The 16,431-nt window shown below is 48.2% G+C and overlaps 1 protein-coding gene across 9 annotated transcripts in view; it reads left to right on the forward strand.

Moving 5' to 3' along the window:
• COBLL1 (cordon-bleu WH2 repeat protein like 1) overlaps positions 1-16,431 on the forward strand; it is a 219,976-nt gene that overhangs the window by 123,659 nt on the left and 79,886 nt on the right. Inside the window, exon 1 of one of the 9 annotated variants that reach the window (XM_040357845.1) lies at positions 8,479-8,749. The exons of the other annotated variants lie outside the window; for them this stretch is intronic. Coding sequence (XP_040213779.1) covers positions 8,715-8,749 — 35 coding nt within the window. The 5' untranslated portion in view covers positions 8,479-8,714. Of the gene's footprint in view, positions 1-8,478; positions 8,750-16,431 lie in introns of those variants that run through there. 9 annotated transcript variants of the gene reach the window in all.

Genomic DNA, 16,431 nt, shown 5'->3' on the forward strand with positions numbered 1-16,431 from the left:
CAGTGGTGCGTCATACATGGGCCTTATCGACGGTAACCATGTTAAGAACAATGATGGTTGCTAATAAGGATGAGCTACGGCGTGTTCACACAGCCCACGTGCAGAGCCCGCCAGGGTGACGGCACTGCGCTAATCACAGGCAGGGAGACCTTGTCCCAATGCGCGGCTGCAGAGATCGGGGAATGCCTCCCTGCCTGGCGGGCTCTGCACGTGGGCTGTGCAAACACGCCAGAGCTCATCCTTAGTTGCTAGGATGCAGGTGGCAGAAACTGGCAGTAAAATTCTGTATAGTTAACTGTATGCATATAATGTTTGTATACCGTTTACATACGTACAGTGGTATGTCATACATGGGCCTTATTGGCGGTTGCCATGTTAAGAACAAGGATGGTTGTTAGGATGCAGGTGGCAGGAAAATCTTGCATGCCTAGTTGTATGCATGTAATGTAATGTCCATTTACATGCGTACAGTGGTGCGTCATACATGGGCCTTATCGACAGTTGCCATGTTAATAATAACAATGGCCCGGATTCAAGTAGATTTGCGCATTTTTTACGGAGGCGCAGGGAAACGTTTTTGCCCTGCGCCCCCGCAAATTTACTGCACTGCCCTTGATTCACTGAGCAGTAGCTCCGTAAATTGCGTGGGCGCGCCGGCAAAATGCCCGGCGTAAGCGCGCGCAATTTAAATGATCCCGTAGGGGCGGGAATCATTTAAATTGGGCGCGTTCCCGCGCCGAGCGTAGAGCGCATGCTCCGTCGGGAAACTTTCCCGACGTGCATTGCGGCAAATGACGTCGCAAGGACGTCATTTGCTTCAAAGTGAACGTGAATGGCGTCCAGCGCCATTCACGATTCACTTACGCAAACTACGTAAATTTCAAATTTCGCGACGCGGGAACGACGGGTATACGTAACATTGGCTGCCCCTGCTAATAGCAGGGGCAGCCTTACGCGAAAACCGCCGTACGGAAACAACGTAAATTGCGTACGCAGGGCTCGCGCAACGTTGTGAATCGGCGTTAGTATGCAATTTGCATACTATACGCTGAGCACAACGGGAACGCCACCTAGCGGCCATCGCAAGAATGCAGCCTAAGATATGCGGGCATAAGAGCCTTATGCCGCGCATATCTTAGGCTGCATTCGGCGTAACGAGGTTCCTGAATCAGGAGCATTCGTTACGCCGGGGCAAGTAAGCAATTGCGCTGTGTAACTTATGGTTACACAGGCGCAATTGCTTCTTGAATCCAGGCCACTGGTTTCTAGGATGCAGGCGACAAGAAGGTCTTGCAAATCTAGCTGTACACATGTAACCTAATGTTTGTATACTGTTTACGTGTGTACAGTGGTGCATCATACATGGGCCTTATCGGTGGTTGCCATGTAAACAGCAATGATTGCCAAGATGCAGGCGGCAGAAACTGGCGGGAAGATCTTGCGTATTTAGCTGTCTACATGCAGTTAGCATGTAACGTTTGTGAACTGTTTACAGTAGTGCAGCATACGTGGGCCTTATCGGCGGTTGACATGTTGACAACAATGGTTGCTAGGATGCAGGTGGCCAAAAGCCTGAAATAATGCTGTACAGGTGTAAACCTTATACAAATGATTACCTGTGTACAGCACTGACATTTAGCCCTGGTTCACACTGGGTATGATTTGGAACGATTTGAGATGCGATTTGACATGTCAAATCGCATCTCAAATCGGCGGCAATTGTCGGCAATGGCACTGTCCTAATCAGTGCGACGCCGCATCTGCGATTTCAAAAAGTAGTTCCTGTACTACTTTTTGTGATTTCGGGCCGCGATTTACATTAAATTGCGGCCGAAATCGCGTAAAATCGCGGCAAAATCGCAGCCGCGAAATCGTGGTAAAATCGCGCATTTTACCGCGATTTTGAATTCGCAGCAGTGTGAACCTAGGCTTACAGGACAGGATGCAGTTGTGTGAATGGGCCATTGGACTTCTATATTGTTGTGTACATAAATATACACTGTATGCACCCATCCATGTATGAATGAGGCCTCAGGGTACATTCGCACCAGCCACATGCTAAGGCTAGGTTCACACTGCTGCAAATTCAAAATCGCGGTAAGCCCAGGTTCACACTGGGTACGTTTTGCTTCGATTTGAGATGCGATTTCACATGTGAAATCGCATCTCAAATCGGCGGCAATTGTCGGCAATGACACTGTCCTAATCGGCTGCACCGATTTCAAAAAGTAGTTCCTGTACTACTTTTTGCAATTTCTGGCCGCGATTTACATTGACATCTGTGCGGCCGAAACGGCCGAAATCGGGACTGCCGGCAGGAGTGAAATCGTACAAGTTCAGCTGAACTCGCACGGCTTCACTCCCGCAGCCCAGTGTGAACCAGGGCTCAAATCGCGATTTAACGCGATTTCGCGGCTGTGATTTTGGAGACGTCTGTGCAGGGTTCAATGTAAATCGCGGCCCGAAATCGCAAAAAGTAGTACAGGAACTACTTTTTGAAATCGGTGCAGCGATTAGGACAGTGCCATTGCCGGCAAATGCCGCCGATTTGAGATGCGATTTGACATGTGAAATCGCATCTCAAATCGAAGCAAATCGTACCCAGTGTGAACCTGGGCTAAAACCGATTATTGTATCATACTGCTGGTGTTGAGCGTTGTCTTACATTTTATCAAGCAAGTCATAAAGTGTTCACTCCATTCAATCCTCTGCACAGCAGAAGGTGTCCTGCGCTGACCTGCGATTCCATACAGTGCGATGTGGAAGAATGCAGCTTGTCTACATTTTTATTTTACCAATATGCTGCACATCAGTGTTGTGGTGTGAACAGGGCACATGACGGTGACCTGCCATGATCCCTTGTGGAAAAATGCATGTCACTGCAGTATGTGTGAATGAGCCCTTAGGTAGGTGCATTGTCATGTGTCAATGGGTGTTTCCTGTGTGCGTTGACATAACTATTAATGTCTTTTTAATGCATTTTTGAATTAAGGACTCTGTGTTTTGGAGTGGATAGTTTTATCAGACATTGACCTGGTGTAAACGCATAAAAACACATTATACGCATTTTCATGAGCTGCCCATGAGTTGTATGGGCTTTCCAATGCACTAAAACGTAGGGAAAAATTGACATCTTGGGGGTTATTTATGAAAGGCAAATCCACTTTGCACTACAAGTGCAAAGTGCACTTGAAATGGAACTGAAAGTACACTTGGAAGTGAAGTCGCTGTAAATCTGAGGGGTAGATCTGAAATGAGGGGAAGCTCTGCTGATTTTATCATCCAATCATTTGCAAGCTACAGTAGGTGTTTGTGATATTGTGCTTTTAGCACGACAGCGTCGCGCTGATACTCGGCGACAGGGTGCCGAGATCTCGCCGACATCTCACACTCACTGGAATAGTGACAGCACATCCCAGCAAGCGCGTCATAGAAGCGACGGGAGATCCGACTTGGATTCCCGCCAATTCTACACGTGTGCGGCGTTTGTTATGAATCCTGAGGGGGAAGTCCCCGCCGGATTTTAAATAAAAATCCGGCATGGGTCCCCCCCTCAGGAGCATACCGGGCCCTTAGGTCTGTTATGGGTTGTAAGGAGAGCCCCCCTACGCCGAAAAAAACGGCGTAGGGGGTCCCCCTACAATCCATACCAGACCCGTATCCAAAGCACGCTACCCGGCCAGCCAGGAAGGGAGTGGGGACGAGCGAGCGCCCCCCCCCCCTCCTGAGCCGTACCAGGCTGCATGCCCTCAACATGGGGGGGTTGGGTGCTCTGGGGCAGGGGGGCGCACTGCGGCCCCCCCCACCTCAGAGCACCCTGTCCCCATGTTGATGAGGACAGGGCCCCTTCCCGACAACCCTGGCCGTTGGTTGTCGGGGTATGCGGGCGGGAGGCTTATCGGAATCTGGGAGCCCCCTTTAATAAGGGGGCCCCCAGATACCGGCCCCCCACCCTAAGTGAATGAGTATGGGGTACATCGTACCCCTACCCATTCACCTGCAAGAAAAGTGGTAAAAACACAAATAAACCACACAGTGTATTAAAATATTTTATTTTTCTGCTCCGGAGGCCGCCCCCTGTCTTCTTTATTAGCTCTTTTACCAGGGGGGGCTTCTTCTTTGACGTCTTCGGGTGGGTGGGGGCCGCCGTCTGGTTCTCTTCCACCGCCGGGGGGGGTGGCTTTTAAAAAAGCCCCCACCCCCCCGGCGGGTTTCCTCCGGCGTCTTCGGCGGGGCTCTTCTTCTTCCGCTATCCCGACGGGTCTTCTCAACTCTCCGGGGTTCTCCTTCTGTCTTCGCCGCTCTCCGTTGTTGACTCGGCGCACCCCGGTTCTTCGTCTCGCTGTCCGGTGTCTTCTTCCGTGATGTACGTCTTCTCCTTCCGTGCTGTGATGAGTTCTTCTTCCGTGCTGTGACGTCATGTTCTTCACTTCTCTCCTTCTCCCGATGTTGCCACGCCGGTCCTCCTCGCTGAAATGACGGATGCGCGCCTTGCATCGGACCTATATAGGCCTCACAGTCCCATCATGCTCTGTACCTACCCATGTGATACCTACCACGTGGGTAGGTATCACATGGGTAGGTACAGAGCATGATGGGACTGTGAGGCCTATATAGGTCCGATGCAAGGCGCGCATCCGTCATTTCAGCGAGGAGGACCGGCGTGGCAACATCGGGAGAAGGAGAGAAGTGAAGAACATGACGTCACAGCACGGAAGAAGAACTCATCACAGCACGGAAGGAGAAGACGTACATCACGGAAGAAGACACCGGACAGCGAGACGAAGAACCGGGGTGCGCCGAGTCAACAACGGAGAGCGGCGAAGACAGAAGGAGAACCCCGGAGAGTTGAGAAGACCCGTCGGGATAGCGGAAGAAGAAGAGCCCCGCCGAAGACGCCGGAGGAAACCCGCCGGGGGGGTGGGGGCTTTTTTAAAAGCCACCCCCCCCCCGGCGGTGGAAGAGAACCAGACGGCGGCCCCCACCCACCCGAAGACGTCAAAGAAGAAGCCCCCCCTGGTAAAAGAGCTAATAAAGAAGACAGGGGGCGGCCTCCGGAGCAGAAAAATAAAATATTTTAATACACTGTGTGGTTTATTTGTGTTTTTACCACTTTTCTTGCAGGTGAATGGGTAGGGGTACGATGTACCCCATACTCATTCACTTAGGGTGGGGGGCCGGTATCTGGGGGCCCCCTTATTAAAGGGGGCTCCCAGATTCCGATAAGCCTCCCGCCCGCATACCCCGACAACCAACGGCCAGGGTTGTCGGGAAGGGGCCCTGTCCTCATCAACATGGGGACAGGGTGCTCTGAGGTGGGGGGGGCCGCAGTGCGCCCCCCTGCCCCAGAGCACCCAACCCCCCCATGTTGAGGGCATGCAGCCTGGTACGGCTCAGGAGGGGGGGGGGGCGCTCGCTCGTCCCCACTCCCTTCCTGGCTGGCCGGGTAGCGTGCTTTGGATACGGGTCTGGTATGGATTGTAGGGGGACCCCCTACGCCGTTTTTTTCGGCGTAGGGGGGCTCTCCTTACAACCCATAACAGACCTAAGGGCCCGGTATGCTCCTGAGGGGGGACCCATGCCGGATTTTTATTTAAAATCCGGCGGGGACTTCCCCTTCAGGATTCATAACAAACGCCGCACACGTGTAGAATTGGCGGGAATCCAAGTCGGATCTCCCGTCGCTTCTATGACGGCTCTGTATCCATCGCGGCAAGCCAGCTCGGCGCTGGCTCCCGCGATGGGGCTCGTAGGTGCTCAATCTCGCTGAGAAAGAGAGCGAGATTGACACAAAATCGGGTTCACCTACTGTAAAATGCTGTTTTTTATTTTCATTGCATGTCCAGACTGATTTTTTTTGTAGTGGGTTTAGTAACACTTTAAAGCGGGAGTTCACCCATTAATCAATTTTTTCAAACTATCCCCTTAGATTAATGCTCGTTTTGTCTAGGGGAATTGGCTAGTTGTTTTAAATATGAGCTGTACTTACCCGTTTTCGAGATGCATCTTCTCCGTCGCTTCCGGGTATGGGTCTTCGGGAGCGGGCGTTCCTTCTTGATTGACAGTCTTCCGAGAGGCTTCCGACGGTCGCATCCATCGCGTCACTAGTAGCCGAACGTCGGTGCGGCTCTATACTGCGCCTGCGCACCGACGTTCGGCTTCTTTCGGAAAATCGTGACGCGATGTATGCGACCGTCGGAAGCCTCTCGGAAGACTGTCAATCAAAATAGGAACGCCCATACCCGGAAGCGACAGAGAGGATGCATCTCGTAAACCGTAAGTACAGCTCATATTTTAAAACAACTAGCCGATTCCCCTAGACAAAACGAGCATCCATCTAAGGGGAAAAAGTATATTGTACGGGTGAACCTCCGCTTTAATACAGTGTTTCTCAACTCCAGTCCTCAAGGTGCCCCAACAGGTCATGTTTTCAGGATTTCCCTCAGATGAAACGGCTGTGGTAATTACAAGATAGTGCCCAACCTTTTGAAGAGCGAGGGCCACTTAGGCAACTTGGTAACCAGTCGAGGGCCACAATGTGTGGAGCGGGCGGAAGACGGGTCACGGCTACTCTATAGGCCCTCCGATCCGCCCAGGTGAAAGGGGAAGAATTCCCTTCTGTTTTTCGGATTGGAGGTAGGCGGGCGTAATCAGACATCTGTCGCTCTATAGAGGTGAATTGAGCGTCCGATAGTGTGAAAAGGGCCTAAGACTGCTTTCACACCAATGTGCTGTGGTTTACCCACACCGCGGGTGCAGCGTAGTGCACCTGTGTCTATCCTGCGGGTTAGCTAAACTTTGCCATAGACTCCACCTGTGGCAAAAGCAGATGCTGTACAGGAAGCATCGGTTTATGGGGCTCTGCTCCGCAGCCGCTTTCTTCCTCTACTAACAGTTTCATTCACAACACTGATGCTGTGGTATGGTGGGTTGCAACCTGCGATCTGGGCTTGCCAACCCACCATTCCAGAGCAGGAGGTCGCGGGCCACATCAGAGGGCTCCGCAAGCCACTGGTTGGGCACCCCGGGTGTAACTGATCAAATCACCTGTGCAAAATAATGGAAAGCCTGAAAACATGACCTGTTGGGGCGCCTTGAGGACTAGAGTTGAGAAACACTGCTTTAATGGATTCATAGATGTTGCTGGTTTTTACACGCTTATCAGCCCAACATTGACATTGGAAGCCATTCCCTAATCCCAAGCTGGTGATGGTAGCTGGCATTGTATTCTATAATTGGCCATACCAGTATGAAGACAGTAAGGTTTGGCACTAGTGCACAGAACAGGAAGGGTGCAACCCATATAGGGTGACCACGTGTCCCGGATTGCCCGGGACAGTCCCGCATTTTGCAGGTCTGTCCCGGGCACATTCATTCCAGGACAATACAGTGTCCCAAAATAAAACTGACACAGAACCCCCACCCCCCCCCCCCGGGCCAATCTGATGCCCCCAAAAAAGGCCGCCACTTCACCGCTTTACTCGCTGACAGTACTTGCCCTGGCCGGGAATGCCTGGAGGAGGCCAATCCTGCCCTCTGCTTGTGATTGGAGAAATCATAAATCCCGCCTCTTGTGTCCAATCACTGTGCTGTGATTCGTTACAGCACAAGCTGATTTTTGAGAAGGGAAGGTGTCCCTGAATGGTAGTTTGGAAATGTGGTCACCCTAAACCCATACCAATCCAAGACGGATATTTTGTCATATTTCTAGTGCAGGTTAAATTTGTTTTATAAAGAATCTTTTGTACCGCTAAATTGGAACTCCTACCTGGCTCGCTGGTGCCTTTGCACATACCGTATTTATCGCGGTATAACGCGCTCCCGCGTATACCGCTCACCCCTTAAGTTGGCCCCAGAAATTCCTGTAAAAAAAAATGTTATATGATTTCATCACTTACAGTTTTGGTGTCTTCCCAGCGTCCATCGTCCGGTCCGGCGTCCGTCTGCGGCCTCGATGGTGTCCTCCCGGCTTCTCCAGCGCACGCCTCAAGTCGAGTCCCCGCTTCCCGCGCTCAGTTCGAACGCCTCCGCCGACATATACCGAGTGCAGTACACTCGGGTACATTCGGCAAGGCTCGGCGTCGCTCACGCTCTGTGACGTTTATGCGTGAGCAAGAGCGAAGCCGAGCCTGGCCGAATGTACCCGAGTGTACTGCGCTCGGTATATGTCGGCGCAGGATTTCAAACTGAGCGCGGGAAGCGGCTATCGGCATGTATATCGCACGCCCACGATTTTCCCCTTATTTTAAGGGGAAAATAGTGCGCGATATACGCCGATAAATACGGTAATCGCAGGCTGTTGCTTTATTCATTTATTTAATTAATTTGCAATAAAAGTTAAGACACTCTCTAAAGTTTTACGCAGGCATTTTATAGCACATTGTTATGTAGGCCCCCTTCAATCCAGCAACGTCGATAAGAACGCTCATCAACTTTGCATGACTGAATTCTGCTCATGGGAAAAGTTGATGGCTGCGTAGCCGGCATTATAAAGCCTCTTAATAACCTGAGCACTCATTGAGAAGGATTAGCACTTGCCAGCAGATCTGTTGCTGGTAGTGAGAGAAGTCTGCAGGAATATAAATAAGCCAGTTAACTGAGACTGTCAGTAAGAAGGTGGCGCCCACAAATAATGAGCCAACAAAAGACGCCTTATTTTTTTTTTTTAATATACGTTTTGTGACTTTGGAAGAGGATAGACACCGGTGTTTCCAATGAAGGGAAAGCTGCAGAATCTATTATGTTGGAGGTAAGAAAAGCATATATAATATGAATATTTTATTAGGGTTACTGCAGGGCTGTATACATTGATGGGAAAGTCAGGAGCCAGTCACCATGTTGTTGTAGGGCTACATGTGTGCCAAGTTTTGCGTTTAGTGGACCTACGGCCGGCCTGTACCGAAATTACCATTTAACATGGGAGTCTATGGAAAGGGTGCCTAACTTTAAAAAATCAGTGCCGTAGGTCCCCCAGACAACAAACTTTGCACACTTGTAGAAGAAGATACCGGGTCCCCAAAATACGGAAGATCAGGCGCAAAAATGTGACTCAAGTATAAGCCGAGGGGGTCATTTTCAGCACAAAAAAAATGTGCTGAAAAACTCGGCTTATACTCGAGTGTATATGGTATTTAACGCGGAGCTCCACCCTAAAGTGGAACTCCTGCTGATCGGAACCCTCCCCCCCTCCAATGTCACATTTGACACCTTTCAGGGGGGAGGGGGGTGCAGATACCTGTCTAAAGACAGGTATTTGCACCCACTACCGGCCACACAGTCTCGGGCAGACTGCGGGCATGACGTCACCTCCCGTCCCCCCCGTTGTGTTCTGAGAACACTCGGCTCCCAGTACACAGCGGGAGCCAATCGGCAGGCGTAGCGTGACTAGTGCATGCGCTGTAGGGATTCGGGCAGTGAAGCCGGAGCACTTCACTTCCTGGTTCCCTCACCGAGGATAACGGGGGGCAGAAGAGTGACGAGCGATCGCTCGTCCTCTGCTGCGGACGGCGCTGGACTCCAGGACAGGTAAGTGTCCTAATATTAAAGGTCAGTAGCTGCAGTATTTCTAGATGCTGGCTTTTAATATATTTTTTTTTCAGCGGACATCCTCTTTAAAATAATTTTAAGGAAGTTTTAAATGAATGCACATAACGGTGAATGGGGGCATTTGATATCTCCTACACTTCTGTTTTCAGAAGTTCATGGCTTGTTCAGGGGTTAGATTAAGTAGCGGGTTCACTTAGGGGAGGGCTAGGTGTTTGGGTGTGTGTTGGGGGACATTCCTATATTTTATGATATTTGGCATTGAATGCTCAGCATCAAGAACTAGCACTTTTCTCTTGATGTTGAAAACTTGAATTCCACTTTTGGGTGGAATAACCCTAGAGTATAGAATAGCAGAAAGCTGAGATTCACCATCATGAATTTTATGTTTTTTTTTTTTTTTTTTTTTGTGATACAAGGGACATACAATTCAGCCAATTTGTGTTCACTCATTGACTTACAATGGAAGGTGCCTTTTTGGTTTGTTGAAAAAGTGCACCAAAGATTTAGTGCAGTGCACCTGCAGTGTGCACCGTCGCATAGGATTTCATGGGGGGTGGCTTTTGTGTGCTTTTTGTCACCCTTAAAGAGAAAGTAAAGTCCAGTTTTTTTTTTTTTTTTCTTTTTTTTCTTTTTCTTTTTTTGACCTGCAAAAGTTAAGGCATCACATACTAACACATTATGTTAAACTTACCTGCAAACGATGCCGTTGTCATCCCCCGCTTGAAGCTGCATCCATCTTCCGTCGGTGCATCGGATCAGATACCAATCGGATGGAAACAGATTGCATGTCCGACCGCCCAATAGAGGAGAACGGGTTGTGTTCGTGTCCTCTGCATAGCGGCGTGGACACAGTCCTGTCATCTGCCTGCTCATTGGAGATCAGCGGAGAGATCCCCTGCTGAGCAGGCAGATCCACTTGGACAGATCCACTTCGTTTCAAGGGGCCTAACGGACAATTAAAGTAAATGTAAACCCAAATTTTTTTTTTTTTTTGCTGGCACAATTTAGAGTATAAGATTTCCTATAATCTGTGCCCAGTCTTGCCACATAGAGTTAATCCAGCTCTGAGCAATCCTCTTTTGTTGTTCAGTGAGATAAATCTTGACAAACAGAGAAAAACTGGGTATTGGTGATCATAGCAGAATTTAGTGTAAGGAATACACAAGAGAAAATGCATATTGGCAAGGAGTGTAGCGTTGGGCGGGGAGTCTACTGACGTCACGACTCCACCCACCGAGCTCAAGATAACAGACCCACTCACAGAATCTGCAGTTTTTCAGTTCTTATAACAGACAGAGGGGAGACATTTGACAGGTAAGGATACATGCAGGAGGCATCTATATCCTTATAGATCAGCACTATGGCAGTAGTTTAGAAAGGATGAGAGTGGGTTTACATCCACTTTAAACTGGCCAATTGTTTAGAAAGCTTATCTTCCCTACTCCAGATAAAGAGACTGTTGATTGACCCAAGTCAACAATTTATTAATCGTGCCCGTACACATGAGTGATGTGTCGTTTAACTGGTTGCCGACCAGCCACCGTAAAACAGGTTGGCTCCCCTGGGCGAGAGCCCGTAGCTATACGTCAGCTCTCGCGCAGGCCACTAGGCTCCCGCGCCCGGCGGGCGCGATCGCTCGTTACAGAGTGAGGACCGGAGCTGTGTGTGTAAACACACAGCTCCGGGTCCTGTCAGGGAGAGAAATGCTGATCTTCTGTTCATACAATGTATGAGCAGAAGATCAGTCATTTCCCCATGTCAGTCCACCCCCCCTACAGTTAGAACACACCCAGGAAATAGTAATATTTATAGTAATCCAATGCATTTTTTTTAGCACTGATCGCTATAAAAATGCCAATGGTCCCAAAAATGTGTCCGAAGTGTCCGCCATAATGTCGCAGTACCGAAAAAAAAATCGCTGAACGCCGCCATTACTAGTAAAAAAAAAAAAATGCTATAAAAATATCCCCTATTTTGTAAACGCTATAACTTTTGCGCAAACCAATCAATAAATGCTTATTGCGATTTTTTTATTTATTTTTTATAATGAAGAATACGTATCGGCCTAAACTGAGGAAAACAATTTATTTTTTTATTTATTTTTGGGGGATATTTATTATAGCAAAAAGTAAAAAATATTAATTTTTTATTTATTTTTTTAAATTGTCGCTCTATTTTTGTTTATAGCGCAAAAACTAAAAACCGCAGAGGTGATCAAATACCACCTAAAGAAAGCTCTACTTGTGGGGAAAAAAGGACGCCAATTTTGTTTGGGAGCGCAATTGTCAGTTAAAGTGACGCAGTGCCGAATCGCGAAAAGTGCTCTGGTCTTTGACCAGCAATATGGTCCGGGGGTTACGTGGTTAAGGCTCATCATTCAAAAAAAGTATGCAAGCTTATTTTGGGGTAGAGTTGTACATTTTGGCACCAATGGACTCTAATGGGAGTGGCATAAAATTACCATAATGTGTGTTTTTGCACATAGCAACTATCTTTCTGTTGGCTTACAAATGTCCGTATATAAATGCTAAAAAAATGCCCCCTTTCCTTTTATATATAAATACTTTTTTCTATCTCTGCATACTGCAGCCTTACTCCTACACATTGGAGAGGGAGCTGGCTTAGCAGAGAGTTATGTCACCTAAGAGGCTGTGCACATGGACATCTGTTCATGTCATAACTGTTTTTGTTTCCATACAAGTCAATGGAAATGTGAAAGAAGCTTGATGCAGCTTAGTATGAGGTCAAATGCAGGCTAGAAGCACCTGTGAAGAATCTAATCTCAAAGCCAAGCTGAATGCACCTGAACGCTTGCCACAATCCTTTACACAAGATGTAAGGATTATAGTAACAGCTAGAGGCACCTTGAAAATCTGTCTGGATACCGTTAAAGTCCAAGTGCGATCAAAATAAAGAAAACAGCACAACAGAAAAACTTACAGCCAGTAGGATGTGTCCCTTGTGCTAACACCTTATCTGTTAGTAGAAATTTCTAATGCCCCCCCCCCCCCCCAACCCCAACCCCTGCCACCATCATCACCCATTGCAGCAGGGTTAATATAACTAAGGGAGCTGACCCATGCTCTCATTGAGTGCCTGACTATGCCTGTCCTTCCGTCCAGTTTCTTGATGCATATGTAATGCCTGTGTACTTTATGGTACCGGTGCTAGTCAGATTTAAGGGTAAGATCAGAGTGTAGTTAGACTCTAATCCAGATTGTTGGGTGCAGGGCGGGGTCTCTGCCTCAGCTTGGCTGTGCTGCGGGCTTATTCTGTTGTACTGGGGTGTTCTTCCAGCCCCGGTGCTGCAGGGGGCAGCAGTGGAGTCGGGGTTTGGGTGCTTTTTTCCAGTGGCAAATCGGAAGGGGTTTGACCTCGCTGTGCATGCTGGGGAGGGGTATTTATGGGGCAGACGCCATTGGTTCTGGGTCTTCTTCGTCCAGTGTGGCACCCACTTTTAGGATGGCCACATCACGGCGCCCGGCGCTATGGCCTACCTGACCAGGGTGTCAGCAGCTCCTCCGGGGGTAGTGATACACATAGAAGATGTACTAAGCTCCTATGAATGAAAAGCCTTGTATGAATAGAAGGGGGGTGGACCTTTCAATAACCTTCCTGCCCTCCATCCATGGATCACTTTCAGCAGTACCACCAAACACAATCCATTCAAGCAAATGGAGATGCTTTTTAGAGACGAGGCAGTTTAGATCCAAGAGACATTATATTCTTACAGCGGAATCTGTCTATCGGTGCCTGATGGGCAAGAGTATTCCAGCTTGCCTATAGTCCAGAACATCAGTAGGACATCCAGGCAACTAGCATTTAACAAAAAGAATGGTCCGTGGCATCCTCCATGATCTCTCATGACAGGTTTCCTTACATTGCAATAAAGACATGTCTGTCCTGGCTAACTGTTTGGCAAGAGTGTAAATCATACAAGTGGCTGAACTGAATCTCCAATATTGTAGCAGAAAGGCCTCATGTACACAGGTCTTGCAGTGTAAAATGCTGGCTTTTTTTCTGTGCTCAGGAAGCCCAGGTGCTGCCTTTAGCCGCCCATAGATATGATGGGCTTTATAGTGTGTATACGGTACTTTTGTGTATGCCTGCTTTTAGCATAAGGACGCAAGTCTGCATTTTGTGCTGCCTAACAAGACTAAAACCGGTTCCCCCCTCGATCTAAATTTGCCCCACCACTTCCTGTTTCCACCCCCTTCATCTGTAAACTCCACCCCTTCCTCTTTAGGCTCCATCTCTTCCTATTAGAGTGCCACCTCTTCCTTGCTGTACATAAAAGCTGAATATATATATAGTTATCGTTATCTTGTTGTACAAGTCCCAGCATGAACCTGTGACCCCTTAGATCTCGCAGGTCATGCTGGGACCTGTAGTCCTTCACTAGTTGCGGGGAGGGGAGGGGAGGGGGGTGGTGTCACATTCTCAGCTCTGAGGGGCTCATGCTGGGACCTCAGAGTCCTGGCAGTTCCCTTTCCCTTTCCTCTGAGCATGCCATGCTGCCAGAGAAGATGGAGGAGGTGGGCGGAGCTAAATTAATAGGCGCGTAGGAGGAAGTTAAATCTTCCTCTGTTTTTGAAGGCTGGGCCCTCTACCTCACTCACTCTGCATTAGGGTAGTGACGTGACATCACTGGTTGCTAGAGCCGCGGCACCTGGTGTCTAGCAACCAGGTGGCAGTAGAACCAGCGGTGGAGATGGAGAAACCAATCTGTCTCGCCGGACAGGACTGGTACTGTCAGTTAGTAAAGTGGCTCTATCTACAGCAGCCTTTTTTGGGGCATCAGATCAGAAGCCCAGGCCGCCCCTGTTCTATGCAGTCCTTGCTAATGTCCCTTCTGCGTTCCTAGGGGAGTGGCGCCGCCCCCCCCCCCCCCCCCCCCTGTAAAATGCCTCCCAAGGCAGAATTTTGCATTAGGTCAGGTCACATGTATAGAAACATTTAGCTGTTTGGCCATAGGTCAGCTGTATTTTTTATAGTTCTCCTCTTTTTACATTATTGGTCTTTGTTCACAGGGAGTATCAATGCGTGTTCCCCTGTGAGGTCATGGTTAGGAGCACAGGGATGCACAGGTGTTCATGCACCCCAGTGCAAAGAGTCCCATTTGATGTCAACTGGTATGCAGTGGCTGCACGGGCACAATTCCCTAGCTGACATCTGTGCCCACATGGATGTCATATCGGGAGCACTGCCTGTGTCTGTTCAGCCACTACATCCCAGTGGGACTGCCTGCAAGCGGATGCATGGAAAATGGCCCTTTCATGGGCCAATGCTTCAGTATGCTTCATGTGACCAAGGCCTAATTCTATTTCTTCTATTGTAGAGTACCATTTAATCCACTATTTATAGCACTGCAAAATTAAACCGATTTACATTTTGTCAACAATGCCTACCGTATCTAAACTTCTTTTTTTTGCCTCCCTTTCTAAAGACGAGTTCTAAAATTAACTTTTTAGAAGACGCCCATTGTAGATTTACTAAACAAAAGTTTCCTAAAATAATCAGGGTGTTGTATTGGAGTCGGGGGGGTTGTGATGTTTGGAATCTGTGTGAACTTCGCTGGGCCGCCACTATCTCAGGAGGAAAAAACTTCCTTTTAAGTCTCTCCGACATTTCCCCCCGTTGTTCATTCGAAACAATCAGTCTTGAGTAAAAACTTTGGCGTTTCTCACAAATGTTTCTTAATTTTTCACTGAGGTCGCTCTGACCTCACCCTAATTGCTCAATTAGTCTCTGGCCTGCTTGTTTTGAAATGGGTTATTTTTGTTCCCGTCTAAAGTATGGGTGTCTGACATGAGCCGGATCCCATAGGAGAGCTGAGCTGTTCAAATCTCTTTAGTACTGAATGAGTTGTACAGCTCTCTGGCCTAGACAGCACTTTATATAATCATGCCTTTCCATGTGATATGGTGGAAATTGCAGGAAGTCAGGGGGTTCATGTGCATGTGATTAGAGGCTTTTTCGTGTCTGGTTGCTGTTTCTGGACTTTTATTGCTGTACATTAGGCCAGTATTATAGACCATGTAATCCTTCCCAGCTCTCTGCTGAATTCCTGGATACAGTGAAATGTGTTCTGTAAAAGCCCAGGTACATTTTTTTTTTTTTTCTTCTTCATTCAATATTTGCTTTGCTTTTTCATTGTCTATTGTTATTCTTCTTCTTGACTATTTTGAGTTTTCCTGGCTGTTCCAGCTTTTTTAGAATTGTCAGTTGTTTTAGGAGATCTGTTTTTGTGCAAAAAACAAAACTACAATAATCTCCTTAATGTGAGTGTAGGGCAGTGTTGCCAACCTACCAGATTGTAATTTACTGACCCGACACCCACAATTTACTGGCACACCCAAGTTTTTTGCTGGCATTTCCAAAAGTTACAAAATTACAGTTTTGAGGGAAAATGTCATTATTTAGGCTACAAACAAGTACTATATGTGATTTAAGGTTGATATTAAGGCAAAAAATATATTTCTTATTTAATTTTGTGTGTGTGTGTGTGTGTGTGTGTGTGTGTGTGTGTGTGTGTGTGTGTGTGTGTATATATATATATATATATAATCTATATCGCGTATACCGCGCACCCCTAAAGTTGCCCCCGAAATTCCTGTAAAAAAAATGTTATATGATTTTATTACTTGCAGTTTTGGTGTCTTCCCAGCATCCATCGTCCGGTCCGGCGTCCATCTGCGGCCTCGGTGGTGTCCTCCCGGCTTCTCCAGCGCGCGCCTCAAGTCGAGTCCCTGCTTCAGTTCGAACGCCTCCGCCGACATATACCGAGTGCAGTACACTCGGGTACATTCGGCAAGGCTCTGCTTCGCTCGCGCTCACGCTCTGTGACGTTTATGCGTGAGCACGAGTGAAGCCGAGCCTAGCCGA

The sequence above is a fragment of the Rana temporaria genome, chromosome 6 (assembly GCF_905171775.1).
Source record: "Rana temporaria chromosome 6, aRanTem1.1, whole genome shotgun sequence".
Taxonomy (NCBI): domain Eukaryota; kingdom Metazoa; phylum Chordata; class Amphibia; order Anura; family Ranidae; genus Rana; species Rana temporaria.